General features: G+C 39.4%; 2 protein-coding genes across 3 annotated transcripts; one reads left to right on the top strand and one right to left on the bottom strand.

The window, feature by feature from the left end:
- Positions 1 to 677: 677 nt before the first annotated feature.
- LOC113010965 (transcription factor BTF3 homolog 4-like) lies at positions 678 to 8,158 on the bottom strand. 2 transcript variants are annotated; one of them, XM_026150275.2, is made up of 6 exons: positions 7,818 to 8,158; positions 7,279 to 7,338; positions 3,946 to 4,059; positions 2,799 to 3,000; positions 1,443 to 1,502; positions 678 to 1,138 (listed from the first exon to the last, which is right to left on the bottom strand). In XM_026150275.2, exons 2-6 carry the CDS (start codon positions 7,330 to 7,332, stop codon positions 1,092 to 1,094), a joined length of 477 nt encoding a protein of 158 aa, XP_026006060.1. In that variant the 5' UTR covers positions 7,333 to 7,338; positions 7,818 to 8,158; the 3' UTR covers positions 678 to 1,091. The 2 variants fall into 2 exon arrangements, with proteins under 2 accessions (XP_026006060.1, XP_026006061.1); XM_026150276.2 differs by having other exon boundaries at positions 7,726 to 7,921.
- A 1,725-nt stretch (positions 8,159 to 9,883) lies between these two features.
- txndc12 (thioredoxin domain containing 12 (endoplasmic reticulum)) lies at positions 9,884 to 19,990 on the top strand. The gene is made up of 7 exons (XM_026150806.2): positions 9,884 to 10,074; positions 11,122 to 11,182; positions 11,459 to 11,511; positions 15,371 to 15,444; positions 15,630 to 15,699; positions 17,483 to 17,566; positions 18,828 to 19,990. The coding sequence occupies exons 1-7, from the start codon at positions 9,975 to 9,977 to the stop codon at positions 18,905 to 18,907; spliced, it is 522 nt and encodes a 173-aa protein (XP_026006591.1). The 5' UTR covers positions 9,884 to 9,974; the 3' UTR covers positions 18,908 to 19,990.
- Positions 19,991 to 20,574: the final 584 nt, after the last annotated feature.

Here is a 20,574-nt window from a genome sequence, read left to right as displayed (position 1 = left end):
ACTCTTATTTCCTTTACTACTCTCTGTTAAAGAGGGAACTAAAAGCATCTTTCCCAGCATTTCGAGAATTAAAACAGCTCCAGTTATAGCTGCCCAACATGTTCTTCGGCTGCAGAGGAAGCCAGAAGAGCCTGCCTGTACTCCTTGTACTGGAGTGAAAACGAGTACTCAACCCAACCCAAAACTTTTCCAAAAATAAACATGTTAGGGAAAGTTGGTGGATCACACCACTGTGAGACTACGAGGTTGATCCATTTCTTTTCTTCAAAACTTAAGCGTTTTTTTTCTTCCTATAGAAGCTTAACTATATTAAATAATTATATAGAATTACAGTAATGTGTTGAAGACAACATTGTTTTTCCTAGAAAGGATTCTGGATGCCCCCCTTCCTTATCCCTGTTTCCACGAGAGCTCATGGACACACTGTAACCAAAGAGCATCTGACTCAGTGTCCCGACAAAGAAAATTTTACTTTGACTGAAGGAGTTTGTCCCAATAATTTATTACACTTTGACATTAGGACTTCTGGAGTACATGAGAGCTCAGTTACTAATGAAAACAAGTATTTCACACATTAAGGCCTCACCAGACCACTTTACAGCTGCTCATCGAGGCGGATAGGTAGCAAAATATGGTTGACAAATCTGAACAGTAAAGTAAATGAAGAGAAACTCTAATAGCCCAAAAATGTTTTATTAAATTCATAATCACCACTATAATGTTAAGTGAATCACTCATTCACATTAACTGCAATTTAATAATCTCTTAAATACTAGCCACATTTAACCATATAAGAAGTTTATTTCTAAACTATTGCGAGTCCTTTGGGTGCTGAGAGTTACAGATACTGTGTCCACAATATCACCGACTAGTGAAATCAGAACTTAGGTGTGTGTGTCGTAGTGCTGCTGCGGCTGCAGGCTAACCCGAAATGGTTCACGTCTCTGGAGATGATGCACCGCACCTTTAACAACCGTTCCCCCACAAAGGGAGGTGCCCCTTGTGAGGCTGTGAGAGGTTAAAAAAAATTAAAATTAAAAACTGAAAACGGTTGACCAAGGGGGCAAAAAAAAATAAAAATAAAAGGAAAATCAGTTTGCTTCATTCTTTGAGGCTTCGTCAAAGTTCTCCACGAGATCTGCAAGACAGAAAACAACAAAGATCACCTGATTTTGTTCTGAAAGCAGAGCACAGTGTTCGGTTAAAGAGATTCAAGAGACAACTGCTGAAAGTGACAGTGATTTACTCCTCAAGGGAACCCCCCCCCCCCCCATTATTCCTGATACCCTGAACCTTTAAACTATCTGATTAAACACACAAAATAACTGATGAACTACTATATGTGCCCCAAGCAAGATCAGAACCAGATATAAAAAACTAAAGTGAGATTTTACAGAGGAAGAAGCTTTGTTTACTTCAAGGATAATAATTTGTATCAATACCTGGGACATCGTCATCATCCTCTTCTGCGTTTTCCTCCTTGACTGCTTTCATTTCCATTGCTAAAAAAAAATGAAAACACAAAAATGTATCAAATGTTAAGGGTCACATTACAACTTCCACAATGCTAACATCCACTGATCCCTTGGTACAAAGCGGTGCTCTGCTGGGAAATTATTGCAGACTAAATATAACCCACCATTAAAACCAAACAACAACCTCCAGGGCTGTAAAATTAAGCTAGAAGTATCATGATTAACCCTAATGTTATAGACTCTGATGTTAAAATGACTAATTTTCCGAAGAAGAAATAAATGATCGCTTCATCACAACTAGATAGTGACTCACTTTTGTTATTGCTTAGTTAGAGGTGTGGTAGTGCTGACTGATGTGTATCACCACCCCCACCAAATGGAATTGTGGTGCCTTTTGGAACACCTTAGTACAGTTATGAGAAATATTATGTTTGTTTGCTACAGGTCATCCAGGAACTTTGTGTTTCAGTTTTATTTTACTATCATATTTCTCATATTTAGTCTGTTACACACCTAAGTGACAGCTATCACGCTGTACTCAAGCTAACTAATGCTGATGTTTAAAAGTCAGAGTCCAAAAAGAAATGTGTCAAATTACATCAGCCATCTTTTATTTACAGTCTACGAGAGAGGCACAGAACCTGCCACACAACTTGCAGGATGAGCTGCAAACATAATATCAGAGTAGCTGTGCTAAAAGACCACAAAACATTATCATAAGCTGCAGAACGGCCCCTAAGAAGACGTCACGGTGACATTTTCCTTTATTTCTGCTCCTGTGTTGGACTCTGCACAGATTCACAGCACAGGGTTAGCTGTGCTGTGCTTCCAAGTGAAAAAGATGGTCCTGTCTCCCATGTTTGCTTCACTGGGTTTATTTTCATCTCCATGTGCATCATCTACAAGGCCAGCCCCTGCAGACTGAATCATCTAGATGCTGAGACCGTGTGCTGGAAGCGTTCCTGCCCTTACCAACTACCAATCACTCCCTGAGTGCTCTGATTCTTTCAGACTCACAGTCACGTTACGTCTAATCCTCAGTAACTCTAAACAAAACACTGCTGGATTAATGCACAATAATGTAAGAGCAAGTGTCTTAAGCAAGTTCAGCCATGACCAGCTGCAAACGCCCAAGTCATTTAAGCTCTGCGTTTGCCAACAGGGAGACCTGAACAATAGTCTCTCCTCTCACCACAATAATTCTTGTGTGACAAAAAAAACAACCTCTGTCTGACGTGACCGTGACCATTATTCGCATGACAACCTCAGAGGGCACTCTGACATTGTGACACGGAACGTGTGTTTTTGTGTGTGCATGCTCACATTGCCGTGGGAACTGCTCAGCCAGCTTGCGCAGGCTGCTGAGGCTGTCGGCTCCCAGCTGGCTCAGGATGCCGGGCAGCATCTCTGTCAGCTGTTTGGTCTCTCCGTGGCCCGTGATGGCGAAGGTGTTGGCAGACAGAGACGCCTGAACTTTGGGGTTGTTGAAGTGAATCACCGTCCCGTCATCTTTTATCATATTCACCTGAGAGAAAGAGGGAAACCGCACAGTCTGGATTAGAGCCTTTATCCTACAAGATTTTGCACTGTCAGGCTTACTAAGACCAGCCCAGGTATATTAGACACTCTGGTGGGAAGAGGATTCCAAAAACAGAAATACATCTTAATGCTCTGAGGAAATAAAGTACTACAAACACAGAAGACATTTCAGTTTTCAAGAATCTGTGACAAATGCATTAATGTCCTTTGAGTAGTTTTTGTTGGGCCTGTCCCAGAAACACCCACTGTACAGATTATGCTATGTGACTGTATCAGGTTCCAAATGAGCAAGTGTGTGATGTGATTCAACCAAAATAAAGACGTATGAGACTGTTGGATTTAAGACTGGTCTATGAATCATGTTTTTCCTGAGGCACTAAACACCACAGTTTGCACATTTAAAACAGCCACATATAAGGTAAACAGATTTAAGCTAGGGGCTGGGTTGAGCATAATCAAACTCATCAATGGAAAACAAAATATATTATATTATTTGATGCTTGATGCCAAAGTAATGAAAAAAATATATACATCTAGCCCAAAATCACCACACTGTACAGGCCCTGCAAAAAAACAACAACAAAACTAACTGCTGTAATTATCTTAATATAAACAGTATGCTGTAAAGACAAAATATATATTCAGTCAAAAAAAGAAAACAAAACAAATGTGCATCAGGTAAAGGTCCCTTTTTTGTTTATGCTCTGATGTAACACAGACACTTTATGGTATGCCCATTTGCTGAAAGCTCCCTAAAAATAAACTGGAAGATGACATGACTGCATTTCACTTAGGCGCCCCCCCCATCTTTCATCCTTTCGTATGCCGCATGACATAATGATAAAAAATTCAGGATCCTCAGAAAGAAACAAATCAAAATAGAACAGACACAGAGAGTGACAGTAGCATTAGTTTCCCTTTGATGGCTCACCTCTTCTATCCCTGCGATGTTGTTCACTGCCAGTTTCTTCAGAGAGCCCTGCAGCTTTTTGTCGTCAGCTGTTGCCGTTTTGTGAACAACCTTTTTCTTCCTGCGGGCCGTTCCCTGAAGGGGAAAAAATGGATTTCATAACTGAGTGAACCAGAATGTCAAACATAGTTAAGGTCACACGCGTCATCCTGTCACGGACATAAAATTACCCTCACAGAAAAAGACCTGTTTTTATTATTATTATAAATGAGTGGCTTATTCTTTCCATCTCAGAGTGCATTCTTCAAGATAATTACATTAATCTATAAATACTGTGGCTCAGGAGGCAGAGCAGTAGTCAGGTAATTTTCAAGGTCGGTGTCTTTGGTAAAGATTTTGAACCCCAAATTTCCCCAGAAGCAGCTGCATTTACACAACCCACAATGATTGTGATTGGCTCATTCATTACAATCATTTTAAATAGAAAAAAACAAAACAAAACAGATTAACTAATAGAAAATGGAGAGCCTCTACTGGCCACTAGTACTTAGTGTCAAAATTGCAGAGCAGCGTCGGTACATCCACAAACAGCTAAAATACAGTGCTCCATTTGAAATGGAAAGTTGGAAATCTTGGAATTTTCAGCTGGAAGTTAGGCTTCCCACATGCACCAACATTGTGAGTGTAAACAGTAGGAAAACTGAAGAACCTGCCATGTGTACAACCACTGTTGTGTATTTGTCACTGGTTAGACAAGCAAACCCAGAACCAAACCTTTTCATTAACATGTTGTGGCGACATGCTGTGGCGTCATGCTGCAGCAGTGGTGGCAATGACAAAAAGGACAGAAGGAAGGGCTGAAAATGCTAAGATTCTCACTGGTAGTGATCAGGATGGACAGGATTAGAAATGAGTACATCAGAAGGACAGCTCAAGTTAGAGAGGCAAGGCTGAGATGGCTTGGATATGTGCCGAACAGGGGTAGTGTATATATTGGACAATGGATGTTGAAGATGGCACTGCCAGGCTGCAGGAAGAGAGCAAAACCACAGTGAAGAATTCATGAAAGCAGTGAAGGAAGACATGCAGGGGGTTGGTATGACAGAGAAGATGCTAGGGATAGGGTGAGATGGAGGCAGGTGATCTACTATGGTGATCACTAAAGGGATCGGCTGAAAGTATGGAACATACTTCACTTTAAATTTAAACATCTGTCCAGTTAGGAAGACCTGAGCGGTAGGGCTGTGCGATAAATCTCATATCCCGATGTAAGACATCTATCGCCCGATAACGATATAAATCACAAAAATGTAACATTTTCTGTAAATTCTGTGAATCTCGGGCAGCTCGACTTGCGGGAAGTGTTTCCAGCTGGGCGTCGTGTAACTGGAGTCGAGTGTTTTAACCAATGCATGAAACGATACATTTTTAGCATGAAACGATACATTTTTAGACATAAGTTGTAACGGCCGCCGTTTTCTTTGTGAGTATTTATTACACGGTGTGCTGCAGGGAAAAGCCTGTTCTAACGTTTGAGTCTAAGATTTATTTTTTTAGCACCTAACAGCTCTTTTTTGCTTCTCATCCGTAAATACTCCGCACACTCTTTCACGTGATTCAGTTTATTTTGAAAAGTCTTAACAGGATCTTGAGCTTTATTGTGAAAGGTTTATGTGGAAAATAAACATTGACGTTGTTGCTAACGACAATGCATAAAAACAGGTGCTTGTCCGTCAGTAGTGTGATTATATTAAATATAAGAGAAAGAGAGAACTTTAAGAAATTAATATAGCCACTGCAGTGACCATCAAAACGATGAAAAAATATTGCCGTAAACAGTTTATTTTGCGACACCACGAAACAAATGATAGCGTAAAATGAAACTATAGATGTTTTTATATCGTCATCCGATATATATCGTTATATTGAACAGCCCTACTGAGCGGTGTACCATAAAGACAGACATAATGAGTTCCCTTATTTTACATGACTGGTGCTAAACATATAACCTAGTCCGAAGGAGATTATGCACGTTACTCAAACTGCTGAAGAAGAAAATTTATCCCACAGAAAGAAGCCGAGCAGTACAATTAAAGCAGAATTGGTGCACTCTCAGAAATGTACCTGAATTCATTTAGAGATAAAGAAAACACATTTTGATGCTTGGTTCATTTTATACCAAGTCTGTTTTACAGTGCCAGCAATACAGCTAATAGAGCATAAGCCTATTTCAAGGCTAGTTATCAACAGGCAACAAAATCAAAGGAAATGTTTTCACTTTGGAACAAAGGTAAACACCACGTCATCTTCATTGGTATATGGGAGACACACTGAGTAATGTGAAGATTCCATGTCACATGAGAAACAAACAGTAGCACTGAGAATGTACTAAGTGACAACATAAACAAATGTATGAATTCACATGATTTTCTGCAGCACTGCTTTCTTTACTTATATGTAACTGGATTAAGAAAGAAAGCTGCCAACCACGGTGGTGATACTGGGGGTTTTGTCAAGCTGTGTAATGTAAAGAAATCCTGTTTATGTTCACAGTGTCACAGCACAGGTCACTCCACTGGACAAGTACAACTGATTTTTTTTTAAGTACCAAGAGAAAAGACATACCTTACTGTATGTCATGTGACCTTCCATGTGACCATATTAAGCAAAACATGGTCAGTATTGATGCACTGGTAAGCAAAATATTACACCCAAAAAAGGGAAGTTAGTCCAAAAGTTCAAACCACACTACTCAATTGAAGCGAATCAAACTTCTGTGATGGTTGAATTATCAGAAAGCTTCTATAGGTTGAAGAACAGAAAACATAGAAAGGTGCTTAAGCCATGTGAGATATTGGTTGCCTCCTCCACCCAGTGAGCTAAACTAGTGTCCACCAACCTTTTGTTTTTTATTTTAAGGAAGAGCTTTACTCCCACCCAAATATTTAAACCAGACATTATGCATCTATATTTCAGCACCACACATTCATTGTGATAGATACACAGAAACAAGAGTCTGTTGAGGGTCACTCCAGTTTAAAAAAAAATGTTGAGAATGTCGACGTGAGGTTAAAGGAATTTCAGAGCAAGAAAAACAAATAACGCCACCTAGTGTGTGACTGAAGGCTTCACAATAAATGTGAACAAAGCCAGAGAGGCCACAGATGAAGGGGCACAGCTCTGCCCTCCCCCAAAAAGGGAATGCTGAGGTCAGGAGGAAACACCTGACCTCAGCTGAATACCATCACACCTTGAAATGAGCAGGAAAATGAACCCATGACAGATGAATCCAAAATGTGACATCTGTTAAGTTACCATAATTAGAATAAAAGAAGAGATCCAGCAGACTCTTACCTTTCCACCTATTCGGACCTGAGCCTGAAGTTTAGCGAGCTTCTCTTGATTCATAGTGTTCTGTTTTGAAAGTAAAAAACAAAACACACATTTAACGTGATTTTATTCCCATGCTTATCAAAGAGGGGGAAAAAAAGCAGTTTTTGTTTTTTTCAGCTCTTAATACCACCATCTGCCTGAGGAGCGCCGCATGCTGCTGCTGAAATACAATAGTCCCAGCATGAGCTACAATAATCCCCCAAAATAACAAACTGGAAATGAGCTGACTGACAATCTAATCGTTACACTCAACCTGCTGACCATTATACACTGAATGTGATGAAGAGATATATCTGGGCTTTGTCGTTTTAAATTACATCCACGATAACTGTAGCTAGTTAGGCTGCTAACTAGTTGAGCAGCTAAGCTAATGCTAGCACCAAACTAGAAGAAACAAGCTGAACGCACCTGCTTTGGTATCGACACCTAAATTTAAGCTCAAATCCAACGATGGAAACAAACCAGCGCAGATGTCTGCTGAGAAATACCCCCCAAATTACCTGTGGTAATGAATTTGCTGACGGTCAGTTGTACTAGTCTCGCCGTTAACCACCCAGCTTAGCTTAAACTATCGTTAAGTCAACAGCAATTACATACATTTCCTGTTGGGATTTTCACTATAAGGTTTAAATAACGCCCGTCAAACGATGTTATATAGCTTTTATCCTGGTGAAAAGGACATAAATGCAAATGTTAAAAATATCTCAAGTTAAATTTAAACTTATATTAACTGACATATGTAAATATATTGTATATTTGCTATATTTCGATGTAGTTCAAACTTTTATTTTGGCACAACTTTCCGGTGTCATATCAGAATTTCGTTGTCTAGCTTCACTATGTGACAAAGCAGCGAAGAGCACGCGGTTATGTGGATGTGATGTCATATGACCCGCCCCTCCAAAAGGAAAATGAATCACCGTTGGCCAATAGTAAAACGCGGACACACACGCGCGCACAAACGTGCACGCCCACAAACACAACATGATTATAACAAAAATGAAAGTTTTAGGGAAGTTTACATACATTCGTCACGGACATTAATGTCATGGTAATTTGGGGCTTTTCATGATTTCTTTCGATTTTTTCTTTATTCAGGTTGGTATGACTGGACAAAATCCTTTAATTAATTTAAATAAACAAGAACTGTGTGCACAAGTTTGTGTTTATTTTGGATTTTCTATAACCCATACAGGGTATATATGAACAAAATCCCATTAATGATTGGTTAAAGTTGCATCTCGACCGCTGATATTTGACCAATCTTTTTGGCAGATTTGGTAAAGTTTTAATTGGTTTCCTGGCACAGATCCGGCTATTAAGCATAGTCCACAAATTATCAACAGAGGTTGAAGTTGGGGTTTTGGGAAGGCCATTTTAGAAACTTAATGTTAGCCTGCTTTATCCATTCCTAACCCATTTTTGATTTGTATTTGGGATTATTGTCTCTTCGAACACCCAATTGTGCTCTTCCCTTCTTTATTATTCTAACCACTTTGTGCAGTGTACCAGTACCACTGGCAGCAAAAGAGTCCTGGAGTGTAATGCTACCACCACCATGCTTGACCAATGAGAAAAGTGTTCCTAGGTTTAAAAGCCTCATCATTACTACTCCAAACATACTTTTCATCATTGTGGTCAAATAGCTCAACTGTTCTCCAGAAGCCATTTGGTTTGTCCATGTGAAGGGCTGCAAACACTAGTCGAGCCTGAAGGTGTTGACTTTGAAGCAGCACCTCTCAGACCATGGTGATGTAAAACTCACTTCACTGTGGACAGTAACACTGGTGTCACATCAGTTTCTAATTCATGACAGGCTTGAGCCTTGGTTGTGCCCGGGTTGTTTCTGAACATCCTAACCTGTTTCCTCTGATCTAAAGGTGACAGTTTGGGTCTTCTTCCAGACCTTGGAAAAGTGGTGATACATCTGGAAACTTGTAGTTGTGTACAGGTAATTAAAGTTATGATCTTGAAATCTGCAGTTGTTTCAAAATGACTCCAAGACACCTTCCCAACGGAAAGCTACAATTCTACAGATCTCCTTTGAGAAATTACCGGTTGTTGTCAATTGTGATCACCAAGGAGAAGTTAACACTTTTTGGCCTTGTCAAGTTAAAAGACATTGTAGAACCTTGAGCTCTGCTTATTAAAAGATCTAATTGAGTGTATGAATATATTTTAGCCTGTGTGTAAACATTTGATCCTGTGTGGACTACAGGAAATCAAAAATAAATTGTGCAAACAACTCTCATTTCCTAGAGTCATTAAAGATGTAAGTTGTACAATCATTCAACTCTGGAAAAATAACTGTTCAAATCCCGTCGATTTGTAAAAGCAGATTTAAACTTCTGACTGAAGTGAACATTCAAAGGGACCAGGGAAAACTAAATAATCTAGGCAAATAAACAGAAAATTGTAAATTTTCTTTTATTAAAGAAAGAAAGAAAGAAAGAAAGAAAGAAAGAAAGAAAGAAAGAAAGAAAGAAAGAAAGAAGAATTGTAACATATATTTATTAAAAAACAAAACAAAACCAGGTTTTCCTGTGCACAGCTTTTATTATGAAACGCGGCTGTTATACATCCGGGTCACTTGGCTAACTATCGGTCACTGCTATTAGCTGTTCCCGTCCGCATTTTGACAAGGAAAAGCACTCAAAATGCAAACCTCTCTGCTGAACTTCGGCCTTTTCTCAGTTTTTCAGCTTTTAATCTCTTTATCGTGTTTCCAGGAGGTTGTGGAAGCCACCAGCGGGAGAGGTGAGTCTAAATCTGGAGTTAATGATTGATTTAAAGCAGGATCTTTGTGTAGCTTCATTGATATTGTCATCAGTGGCAGAGCAGAGCAGAGCCAGATGTCTTTCACCCTGAAACCTAATATCCGTGTCCTGGTTTACTGAGCAGGTGTAAGCATGTGTTTCTGTCGGGCAGACATAATTTGTAGTTTTTCTGGTCAGCTTAGCCGAGTTGTTTTATAGCTTTAAGTCCTCTACAGACCTGAATTTTCCTTTTAGTTTAACGATTTCTTCATTACTACTGTATTAACTTATAATTATACTCACTCAAATTAAAATGTTTTTCGCTAAGAACACAGGAAGATGAGATATATGCTTAAATAAAATATGCCTACATGAATGTTGTTCATTTTGATTGGAAAAAAAAGTTGTACAGTATGAATGTAATTAGTAGTGGGCGTTAAAAGAAACAAGCTAGTGAATGCGATTAAAGTTTAGTACTGAAACAAATGATTAATCCGTTGATTGCCATCTTAATTATTCAGAAGTAGCAGTAGAAAGAGTAGAAAATAAAGAGGATGTTAAATAAAATGTTTTTTTGTCTTTTTATCAAACAGCTTTTTCTTCTTGCAGATTTTGCCGGTTTATTTCTGATAAATTCGCCACATTTTAATTCTCAGTTTTCCCATTTTTTTCTTACATTTTTTCCTCATAAATTTTCCAGATTTTAATTTTAATAGTTTTTTCTTTAGTAAATTTGCCACTTTATTTTTGTTTATCTAAAATGTATTTCATGCTTATTAATAGTACTACTAGTAATAAGCTACTACTACTTTTATTATTGGTGAAGTAGCTGTATAAAGTACCTTGTTTCAGCCCTGTTTGCTATAGCACTATCTAGCCAGCGACTTTTATATGACTAATATCAAATAACTTGCCATTCAGTAGTATTTGCCAGAGTTTCCTCATACCCCTATCTATTGATTGAGTATTTAGGGCGAACACACCCTGGTGTGCAACACAATACCAGATACACAGTGTGGGTGTGCTCATTGATTGTCTCTGCCTGCAGGATTCGGTGATCACATCCACTGGAGGACGCTGGAAGATGCCAAGAAAGAAGCTGAAGCCAGGTGAGCTAAAATATTACAAACACTTCCTGAAATGCTGCCAAAGAGCCTTTTGTGCAAAGATTAGCCCGAGGCAGCTGTTAAAACCCCCCACGCATATATCTATTTTTGTCCTGGTTAGAGGAGCAGATTGACAAGTTGTCAACGAGCGGGTGTAGTTTTTCATGTGTGGCAATTTCAGACTTTAAAAACATGGAGCAGTGTGAGGAGTTTTCAGTTTGGAACAGCATGAGTTTAATTTTGGTTTTGATGCACTTTTAAATGTGTTTAAATTAACAGCGGGCTGCCGATCATGGTCATCATCCACAAGAGCTGGTGTGGAGCCTGCAAAGGTAAAATAATGTTCCACCGAAAAATCTCTTCTATAACGTAAAAATACGCCACATTAGGTGTAATTAAAATCATGGTGAACATTTTTGAATTTAGTCGATTGACATTACTTTGAAGAGAGAATCAAAGCCAGAAATGTTGCATATTTCCTGCTTAAATATACCGTATTTCCCGGACTACAGAGCGCACCTGAATATTAGCCGCACAAGCTAAAATCAGGGGAAAATCCTGTTTTGTACATACATTAGCCGCACCTGACCAAAAGCCGCAGGTGTTTCAATGTTGACTTATCATATGTAAGAGAATATGCACAAAGCGAATTGTCAGGAAAGAGATGGCTGTTTGGAGACATCACTTTTATTAATATTTTGAAAAACAAGTTATGGGTACATATTTGCATAACTTTTTAGGTATATGTACAAGTAGCGGTAATTACAAGTACAAAACATGTACTGTGCTTCATAAATGAGTAACAAATGTAGTACATAACAGTAACCTACAGCACACCAGAAAAATAGATTCGGACTACCTTTTAGGCTCAGGTGCAGTGACACGGCTTTAACAAGAAGAAAAGTCAGTCATTCACCACCATCTTCCTGCGCACTAAAACCACCAAAGTCCTCTTCTCCAGTGTCGGAAACGAACAGGCTCAGGATGGCTTCGTCATCCACTCTCCGCTTCTCTCCTTCGTTGTCACTTTCAAAACCAAAGAAATCCTCGTTGTCAGTGTCAGAGTCGAACACCCTCAGAAGGGCCGTGGCGGTGTCCTCCTCTCCATCATGCAGCAGTCCAGCCCTTCGAAATCCGTTGGTGATCGTGGATGTTTTCACACTTTTCCACGCTGTCAGAATCCAATGGTGGAGTTGGGCATAACTTGCTTTTCGCAAGTTTATCGCCGCTCATCATCCACGCCTCCAGCTGAACGCGTAGTGCTACTTTGAAGTTTGTTTTTCGCGCTACTTCGTACGGCACTACGTTGCCTGGCGGATGGACATGTGACCAACATACCACTCTTGAACCCCGATCCTTCCGCCAGGCAACGTAGTGCCGTACAACAGCGGAACAAACAAAACAAATCCGCTCATGGACAATCCATAGAAAAGCCGCACCTGACTAAAAGCCGCAGGGTTCAAAGCTTGTGCAAAAAGTAGCGGCTTATAGCCCGACAATTACGGTATATATATATTTTTTTTTTACAGAAAACATTTAAACATAAAAGGGTTAAAATTTAGACAAGTTGTCTGAGTCATCAAATACTGTACACGTGAAGCTTTTATGATCAGTAAATTTATGTACACGTAATAATAGTAGCTTCACTTTGTTGAACAACCAGGACAAGGTGTTGAAATTACGCTTACACCTCTTAAGATATCACATTTTTTTGTAATTGACTGGTTCATTAAGTGTTAAAATGTGGACATTTGAGAATTTAGTATGTTAAACTTTAGATCTGTGGCTCATGAACAAAAATGAACATGTTGTGTTGTCTGCGAGAACAGGCTGTTGTATGGATACTTTAAAACGCCCCTAAAGTGCTGCTTTTTTAGTGCAGGGCATGTTACCAGTGGTTTAGCAGCCTGCCAGAAAGCTCCTGAAAACCTGTAAGGTAGCAATGCAGAGATGCTTAAACACCTGAAGCTGTACAGATGCTGCTGGGCCTTTTTAAAACAGCAGTGATGTTAGTTGCTTATGTCAGGTGTTTGTGTATGTGGACTCCCAGGTAGGGCTGGGCCATATTATACCGTTCACGGTAATACCGGTATAATGTTAGGCAACGATAGGAAAATGAAATATCGCGATAGAATGGGAGTAAAACGCGCATGCGCAGTGCCTTTGTTTTCATACGCACATGGCCGATTGTTGAGTGAAACAGATGAACCAGAATTGGTTTGTAAAAATGGTGCAACTTCCGTGATGTGGAACTGGTTTGGTGTTTGTCCGTCAGATACACAACAAAGCACATTTTTTTGCAGAACATGCAAGCGGCTGTTGTTATTGTCATATTTGTCGGACTAAGATGCTCTTAAATCTGGGAGTAATCTGGGTCCTAAACTCCGTATACTTCAGGTCAAACAACACTGCAGCATCACTTAGAGTTAAAAACTGTCTAAATTCTTTCATCTTTAATAAAACGATCAGCATTGCTGCTTTACGAGGTGTAACTATAAAGTTTAACTTCCAGGCATCCATGAAAAGGAGTTAGAAGTTAGCAGGAAGCTAGCGGAAGTTAGCTCGCTAGTTTCGCTAGTTACCTAAGCATGATATTGCATGTTCTGACTGAGAGATTTCTGAAAAAAAATCAAACGTACAGCTCTGCTATCACTTCCAACATAAATGAAGACAGGAAACTAAACAGCAGTGACGTTTGTAGGGTTACTGAAGTTGGGCTAGCTGGTATATAATGATGTGCTACGTGATCGCTAGCGACACAGCTATGTTAGCATAACATAAACAGTGAAGCTGGAGGACCAACACTAACACTTTTCCACTTATAAAAGTTAACGTGAAGGTTCTTCATGGTTAGAGACAAATGCAATCGCATGGCAGGATGCTGTAAACGGACCAAACTTCAGTCAGGAGAACAACTGAGATAATCCATCCACAATACGAGGTTAGTCATTAATATACTGCAACAACATGGGAATAGAGCAGCTGCCAGAGAATTCAACATTAATGAATCAATGGTACAGAAGTGGAGGAAGCAAGAAGAATGAGTTTAACAAAGTTTGATTTATCTGACTGCTTTGTTTCGCTTAATGTGCCTTATAATCCCGTGCACCTTACGGTCCGAAAAATGCATACTGCACACTGCAGTTTAATGTTGCAAAGCACCTATTTTTAACTTCAGTGGATATTATACATGGTTATGCTCAGGATATGTCAGCCCATTTCTACTGGAAATGCCTTTTGGTTAAACTTTCAGCAAGGAATTTGCATTTGCACTGTTACATTTTTATAAAGCTTTAATGTACATAAAAACCAGCTTCTTGTTTAAGTGAAAATAAATGGAAGGTTGTCTTTTTGCGCTAGTAATGTTGTGGAGTTGTATTTTGTCTCGCATCAATTATATCGTCGGTTATATCGTTATCGCAAATTTTCAAATATATATCGTGATAAATATTTTTGGCCATATCGCCCTGCTCTACTCCCAGGTATTTAAATCTGTGCATCTGCTCAAACCCTGGGGTCTGTTTATGATGAACAGCCAATCAGAAGAAAGTCGCCTTAAAGGTAGATGAGCTAAACCAGCTCCTTTCAGACAGAAGATGAACTAAGGAGCTAAACAAGGATGATTCTGAGTCATGCAAGGCCCCTCTTGTAAAGTCCAAGAATGACAGAAGTTGGAGATGAAATCGATCTACAATGCCTGAAATTGAGTTTTATATTTGTTTAATTAACTTAGGATATTGCTTAACAATTTCAATGTCACAGAAAATATATTCATGGAAAAATATTTCTGTTGAAAGCAGAATCAACTGTTTTTATCAGCTTTTTAAAATGATCCAAATCGTGGCTACAGTGTTGTTGTTAATCAGGAAGCCCGTCTTTGGATCTCAGCCAGATGCCTAATGTGGAAAATTGGGACAAACAAAGCAATCAGGAAATGACAAAAACCGGAAGGGTTGTTGGAAAAAGTGACTATTTTCAGTAACAAGTGAAATGTAACATGAGAATTCAGCAGATCTGAAAATTTGAGTTTTATTTTTTTACTTAAAGGAATGTCTTAATTCTAAAACTAAAGAACAACAGAGGCTTTTAATTATTTAAGTTTCTTCATTGTAAATATAAAAGCTCTGGTTGGTTTGCATTTGATTGTGGTGTAAAATAACCTCTTTATTATGTTGTTGTTTTTATAATCAGCACTGAAGCCCAAGTTTGCTGAATCCAAGGAGATCTCTGAACTGGCACACAACTTTGTAATGGTGAACCTGGAGGTGAGGATATATTGAAAGCACCTTAAAGCAGCTGCTTCTTATATTTTCTGTTTATTTCAGTGTATTGATGTAAAACTATCAAGTTTTTGTTCCCTTTTATTTCTTGTTTTATCGTCATGCTACAAGTCAGAATTGACACATTGGCTGTTTTTGGATTTGTTTCCACTAATCTCTCATTTTAACAGGATGAAGAGGAGCCAAAGGATGAAGCCTTCAGCCCAGATGGGGGATACATTCCTCGGATTCTTTTCCTTGGTAGGAAAGCGGGGGCGTAATCAGCCTTGATGTAAACATCTTTGAGGAGTGACTCCTTGTGCAGTTAGTGGTAATAGTAATAGTTTTCTGGTCCAGGTTACATTATATTATCAGAAAACAGAAAGTTTTTAGAACTAAAGACAAAGTTAGTATTGTTATAAATAATACAACGAAAAGTTTCTAAACAATATTGTCATACAAGACTCATCCACTTCTCTTTGGGAAATGTTTAAAAAAGACCTAATGGGCAGGTTGAACTTCCTGCAGTTCTACACATAAACTCAAAAGTTTATGAATGAATTGTGTCTGTACTTTTTATGCACTTATTTGCCCTAAAAAGAATAATTTGGCCAGACATTCCTTCCGAGAAGATATATCAGATCTGAACCAGAGGTTGACATGACCCTGTTGTAGGTCAGACAGGCTGTAAAAGGTGTGGAAGCTTGTTTCAGCCACTGCAAAAATATTTTTGCTATCCATAAGTCAAAATTTAGATGGAGAGAAATTTGCCTCAAAAGTGTTACAAATGGGTAGGAAGCGTGAACTAAAATTTGCAAACGTGAGCAACTTTTGAGGACTCGCAAATGCACACTCCAATCCACGTAAACTTTTTTAAAAATGCGTCTATCCAAAGAATCCAAAGGCTAAAAGTACAGGCAACATCCCTTGCTTACTTGCTGGGCCGATCGTGGCTCAAGAGTTGGCAGTTCGTCTTGTAATCGGAAGGTTGCCGGTTCGAGCCCCAAGGTCATTGTGTTCTTGGGCAAGACACTTCACCTGTTGCCTACTGGTGGTGGTCAGAGGGCCCGGTGGCACCAGTGTCCAGCAGCCTCGCCTCTGTCAGTGCGCCCCAGGGTGGCTGTGGCAACAATGTAGCTTACCATCACCAGTGTGTGAATGTGTGTGTGAATGGGTGAATGACTGAATGTGTAAAGCGCTTTGGGGTCCTTAGGGACTAAGTAAAGCACTATACAAATACAGGCCATCTACCATTTTTACTATAAAGCCTTAAATGCGTGTGCACAATTGCCTGATACGCACAGATCATGTCCCAGGCCCACCTGGGATTTTTCACACTGAAAGCTTTGCACAGATCCACAGACGTAAGTTGCATTCTTTCTCAGTGTAAACTGGGACATCTTAGTTTTATGCTTGTGGATCATAAGGTATGCATTTGCAACACTTTTAAAGCAAATGTCTCTCCATAAATTTCAAGTTATCAACTTAAAGTGTCAATTTAACTCAAATTTCAAGTTATGTTTTGAACTTTCAGTTATTTTCTTAGTAATTACATCAAAAGTTTGACATAATGATGGGAAATTTTGACGTATGGACGGCAAAAAATGTCTTTTTCCCTTTTAGTGTGCCTTGATCATCAAAATGTTGAAAGCCGGTGATTTAGACAGCCAGCAGTCTTTATTAGTTTATCCTGCACGCACAGACTCACGTTATACTAAGAAAAAGCTGTGCGCTGTGCTGGGAACTGCCCAGCATGGCAGGTCTCAGCATGCTGCTACATCAAAGGAGAAGCTGATTAACAGATGTATGGCTACAACAGCTGTGCTGCTCAATATCACTGCTCTTTGAGCTACCCGGCCCGGCCCTACACCACACCGCACCACCACCCAGACTTTTCTAATAAAACCCACCTCTTCATAAATAAACATCAGAATATCATATGAGGAATTATTCGTCAAGAACATCTTAGATTAAATGAAAAACACAGTTTTTGTTTTATTTGTTTCAACTATTTCTTTTTCTCCCCTCTTTATTTCCTTCACAGATCCGCTGGGCCATGTCCATCCTGAAATCAACAACAAAAATGGGAACCCCAACTACAAGTACTTTTACAGCAATGCAGAACACGGTAACAGTTCAGATGATCATTTCTCTGTTGGTGGGATATTAAATTCACTTCACAGCCAATTTAAGGTTGCTTTATATTATAAGATCCTACAAACTGTCCTCTATGAGCAAACACTTGGTGGTGGGGAGGAAGAACTCCCCTTTAAAAGGAAGAGCAGGCTCAGGGAAAAGATGCCCTGGTTGGTTTGGAACTGAGGGGTAGAAAAGAGAGAAAACAGGACAAAAAACAAATTTCAGAAGAGGAGAGATGAGATTTACTGTACTGCAGACTACACTGAACACGTTTTTTTAGGTACACCTGTTTAACTGCTTGCTAACACAGATCTCTAATCAGCCAATCACATAGCAGTAAGCCAATACATTTAAGCATACGGACAACCTACTGAAGTTCCAACTGAGCATCAGAATGAGGTGAAAAGGTGATTTCATTTACTTCGAAGGTGGCAGGTCGTTGGTACCAGACTGGATATATTTAAGAAACTGAAGACCAACCCGGGTGAAACTCCTGTTATTTAGGAACAGGAAACTGATGCTACAGTTTGCATGCACTCACCAAAATCTGACAACAGAAGACTGGAAAAACGTTGCCTGGTCAGATGAGTCTCGATTACACAACACTGCCATGGTCTGGTCACAATTTGGCATAAACAACAAGAAAGCATGGATCTATCCTGTATTGCAGGGGTGTCAAACATAAGGCCCGGGGGCCAGAATCAGCCTGGCAAAGACTCCAATATGAACCCAACAAGGTGGCTTTAGAAAATGTGAAGTAGGGTATAAATTTTATGTTTAACTGTATTTGTGTAAGTTTCACAGCTTGTCCTGCTGATTAAAAACCTCCCCCATGGTTACCAAAGTAACTGAGTAATACGTAAGAAATTAATCAGCAGCTAGTTTTTCTCATATTAAGACATCTCAGGGAGTAAATGTGTAGTTGGACCTCTTCACGCTGACAGAGTTGCACTGGTTCAGCCCACTTAAGATTAAACCATCATGTGATGTAAAATCACCTGAAATATCTCTTCCTTTAAAAAAGGAGTTCTTCTTCCCTCCTGTCACCATGTAGTTAGGTATACATTACTGGATCATTAAGGCTCTTTCTATAATATTGTAGGGTCTTTACCTTCATCTTAAAGCACCTTAAGACGACTGTGGTTGTGCCTTGTTGCTGTACAAATACAACAAAACTTCAGATATATCTTCCAAACTTTCAGCAGTTCATGTTTATTTATTTCTGCCTTTCTTTCCTCTCTGCTACTCAGTTATATCCGGTATGAAGGAGGCTCAGGACAAGCTGACAGGGGACACCTTCAACCAAGGTCACACTGGAGATGAGCTGTGAGGAGGCTACGACGGGCTTCAGGCTGTAAGGGCTAAACTTCCTCTACCTGAGCCTGTGCTTTCAAGTTCCTCCAAACCACCCCTTAGGATATTTATCCTTTTTCACACAGTGGGGTTTGTCTCACTGACTGAAGCCAACCATTATAGGAATCGGTGCTTTAGTATTTCTCTCTGTCTTTTACTCCTCCTCCTAATGTAATTAAATGCCATATACTGTACTTACTGTCTGTAGAGGATACAACCAACTCAAATTAGCCACGTTTACTGCCATCTGTTGTCAGTTAGTTAGAAACATCACACCTTTGAAAAGCCAAGACTTTAGGAAGATGCTCCGTCTGCCATAGACAAGTTTCATTTCTCAAACACACAAAGAGACCTTTAAAGTTTTCACCCAGGAGCATTGAAGCTACACTTTTCACCTTAGTTCCGATTAAGTCTTTAAACGCCTCCAGTGATGTGCTTCCAGAGATCCTCTACAGTAGGTGTATCTTATCTGTCTGTGAAACTTTTCACCATGCACGACATGGGCTTTGAACATCTGATTTATTACTGATTTATTCCCACCAGTTTGTGTATACTTACTCATCCAAACCATAGACAGTATGGAAGATGGCTGGAGCTACCATGACGCCACGCTCTGGTTAGTGAAGTCTTGTTCTAAAGCCTCAATGAGCTTATTCGCTGTCACCTTCTTTTGGGTTTTGAAACCATCAGCTCATCAGGAAGCGTTTAAAAAGTCAAGGGAGAGGGTCTTTTCCACATAGACTTCTATAGGACCCGAGGTCTTTTTGCAACCACTCGAATCGCCCCCTGATGATCATTAGAAAGAAAGCAGTTATGAGGTACTTTGTGCTTCTGGCGTCACTTTTCAGACACTGAAACTGCCTCCACCTTTTATACAGTCTATGATCTATATTACAGTTTTTGTTTTTCCTGTTTTGCTGCTTGTAAAGTGACACCACTCTTCATTTTTTATGGGCCTCATTAAACTCTTGAATTAAGGGAAGGGATCATTTGTGAAGTGTCTTGATGTATTTTATACATGAACACGGCCAAGTGTGCAAATAAAGTTTGTTTGGTTGAACGCTTTGACTCATTTCACTCTGAGCCTCACAAGGTTTTATTATTGTATTAAGTAAAACTGGAACTAGTCTCATAGCAGGACAGGAATCAGCTGGAGCACCCTTGGGTGGAGTTTGCATGCTCTCCCTGTGGTTTCCTACCACAATCCAAATGCATGCAAGTTAGATTAATTGATTATAAATTGGTTGTAGGTGAATGGGAGCAGGAATAGCCTAGGGACTTGGTAGGCTGTACTCCTCTTTGATAGGCTTCGGCCTCCTGGTTTTAAAAAAAAATAAAAAAAATAAAAAAAATAAAAAGGATAAACTGAACTAGGTGTGACTAAATAATCTTAAAACTAACCCACACAAGTTTTTGAATGTGGAAAACTAAAATATAAAAAAAAAGAGAAATGTCCTTAAAGTTTTAGCCTTTTTCAGCTTGATAACATTTGTCCACACTACCTGTGTGACGAAGCATAATATTCAGATTTTACCCAAATCCTACCCCTGAGAAACACCCTGTAAATCTAAACTAATAAGACTAAAACTGAAACTAAACTAAAAAAAACTACAAAATACAAATAAGCCTTTTCAAACATTACCA

Source organism: Astatotilapia calliptera, chromosome 18 (genome assembly GCF_964374335.1).
Source record: "Astatotilapia calliptera chromosome 18, fAstCal68.1, whole genome shotgun sequence".
Lineage (NCBI taxonomy): Eukaryota > Metazoa > Chordata > Actinopteri > Cichliformes > Cichlidae > Astatotilapia > Astatotilapia calliptera.
The sequence above is the reverse complement of the archived record's forward strand: the minus strand, read 5'-3'. Positions and strand labels throughout refer to the sequence as shown.

Coding starts and splice junctions, on each gene's coding strand:
- txndc12 (XM_026150806.2), top strand. CDS start 9,975: ATGCAAACCTCTCTGCTGAACTTCGGCCTTTTCTCAGTTTTTCAGCTT. Junction 15,700..17,482: donor TCCTCGGATTCTTTTCCTTG/GTAGGAAAGCGG, acceptor TTTCCTTCACAG/ATCCGCTGGGCCATGTCCAT. Junction 17,567..18,827: donor TTACAGCAATGCAGAACACG/GTAACAGTTCAG, acceptor TCTGCTACTCAG/TTATATCCGGTATGAAGGAG.
- LOC113010965 (XM_026150275.2), bottom strand. CDS start 7,332: ATGAATCAAGAGAAGCTCGCTAAACTTCAGGCTCAGGTCCGAATAGGT. Junction 3,001..3,945: donor ACATCGCAGGGATAGAAGAG/GTGAGCCATCAA, acceptor TCTTTCTCTCAG/GTGAATATGATAAAAGATGA. Junction 1,503..2,798: donor TGAGCAGTTCCCACGGCAAT/GTGAGCATGCAC, acceptor ATTTTTTTTTAG/CAATGGAAATGAAAGCAGTC.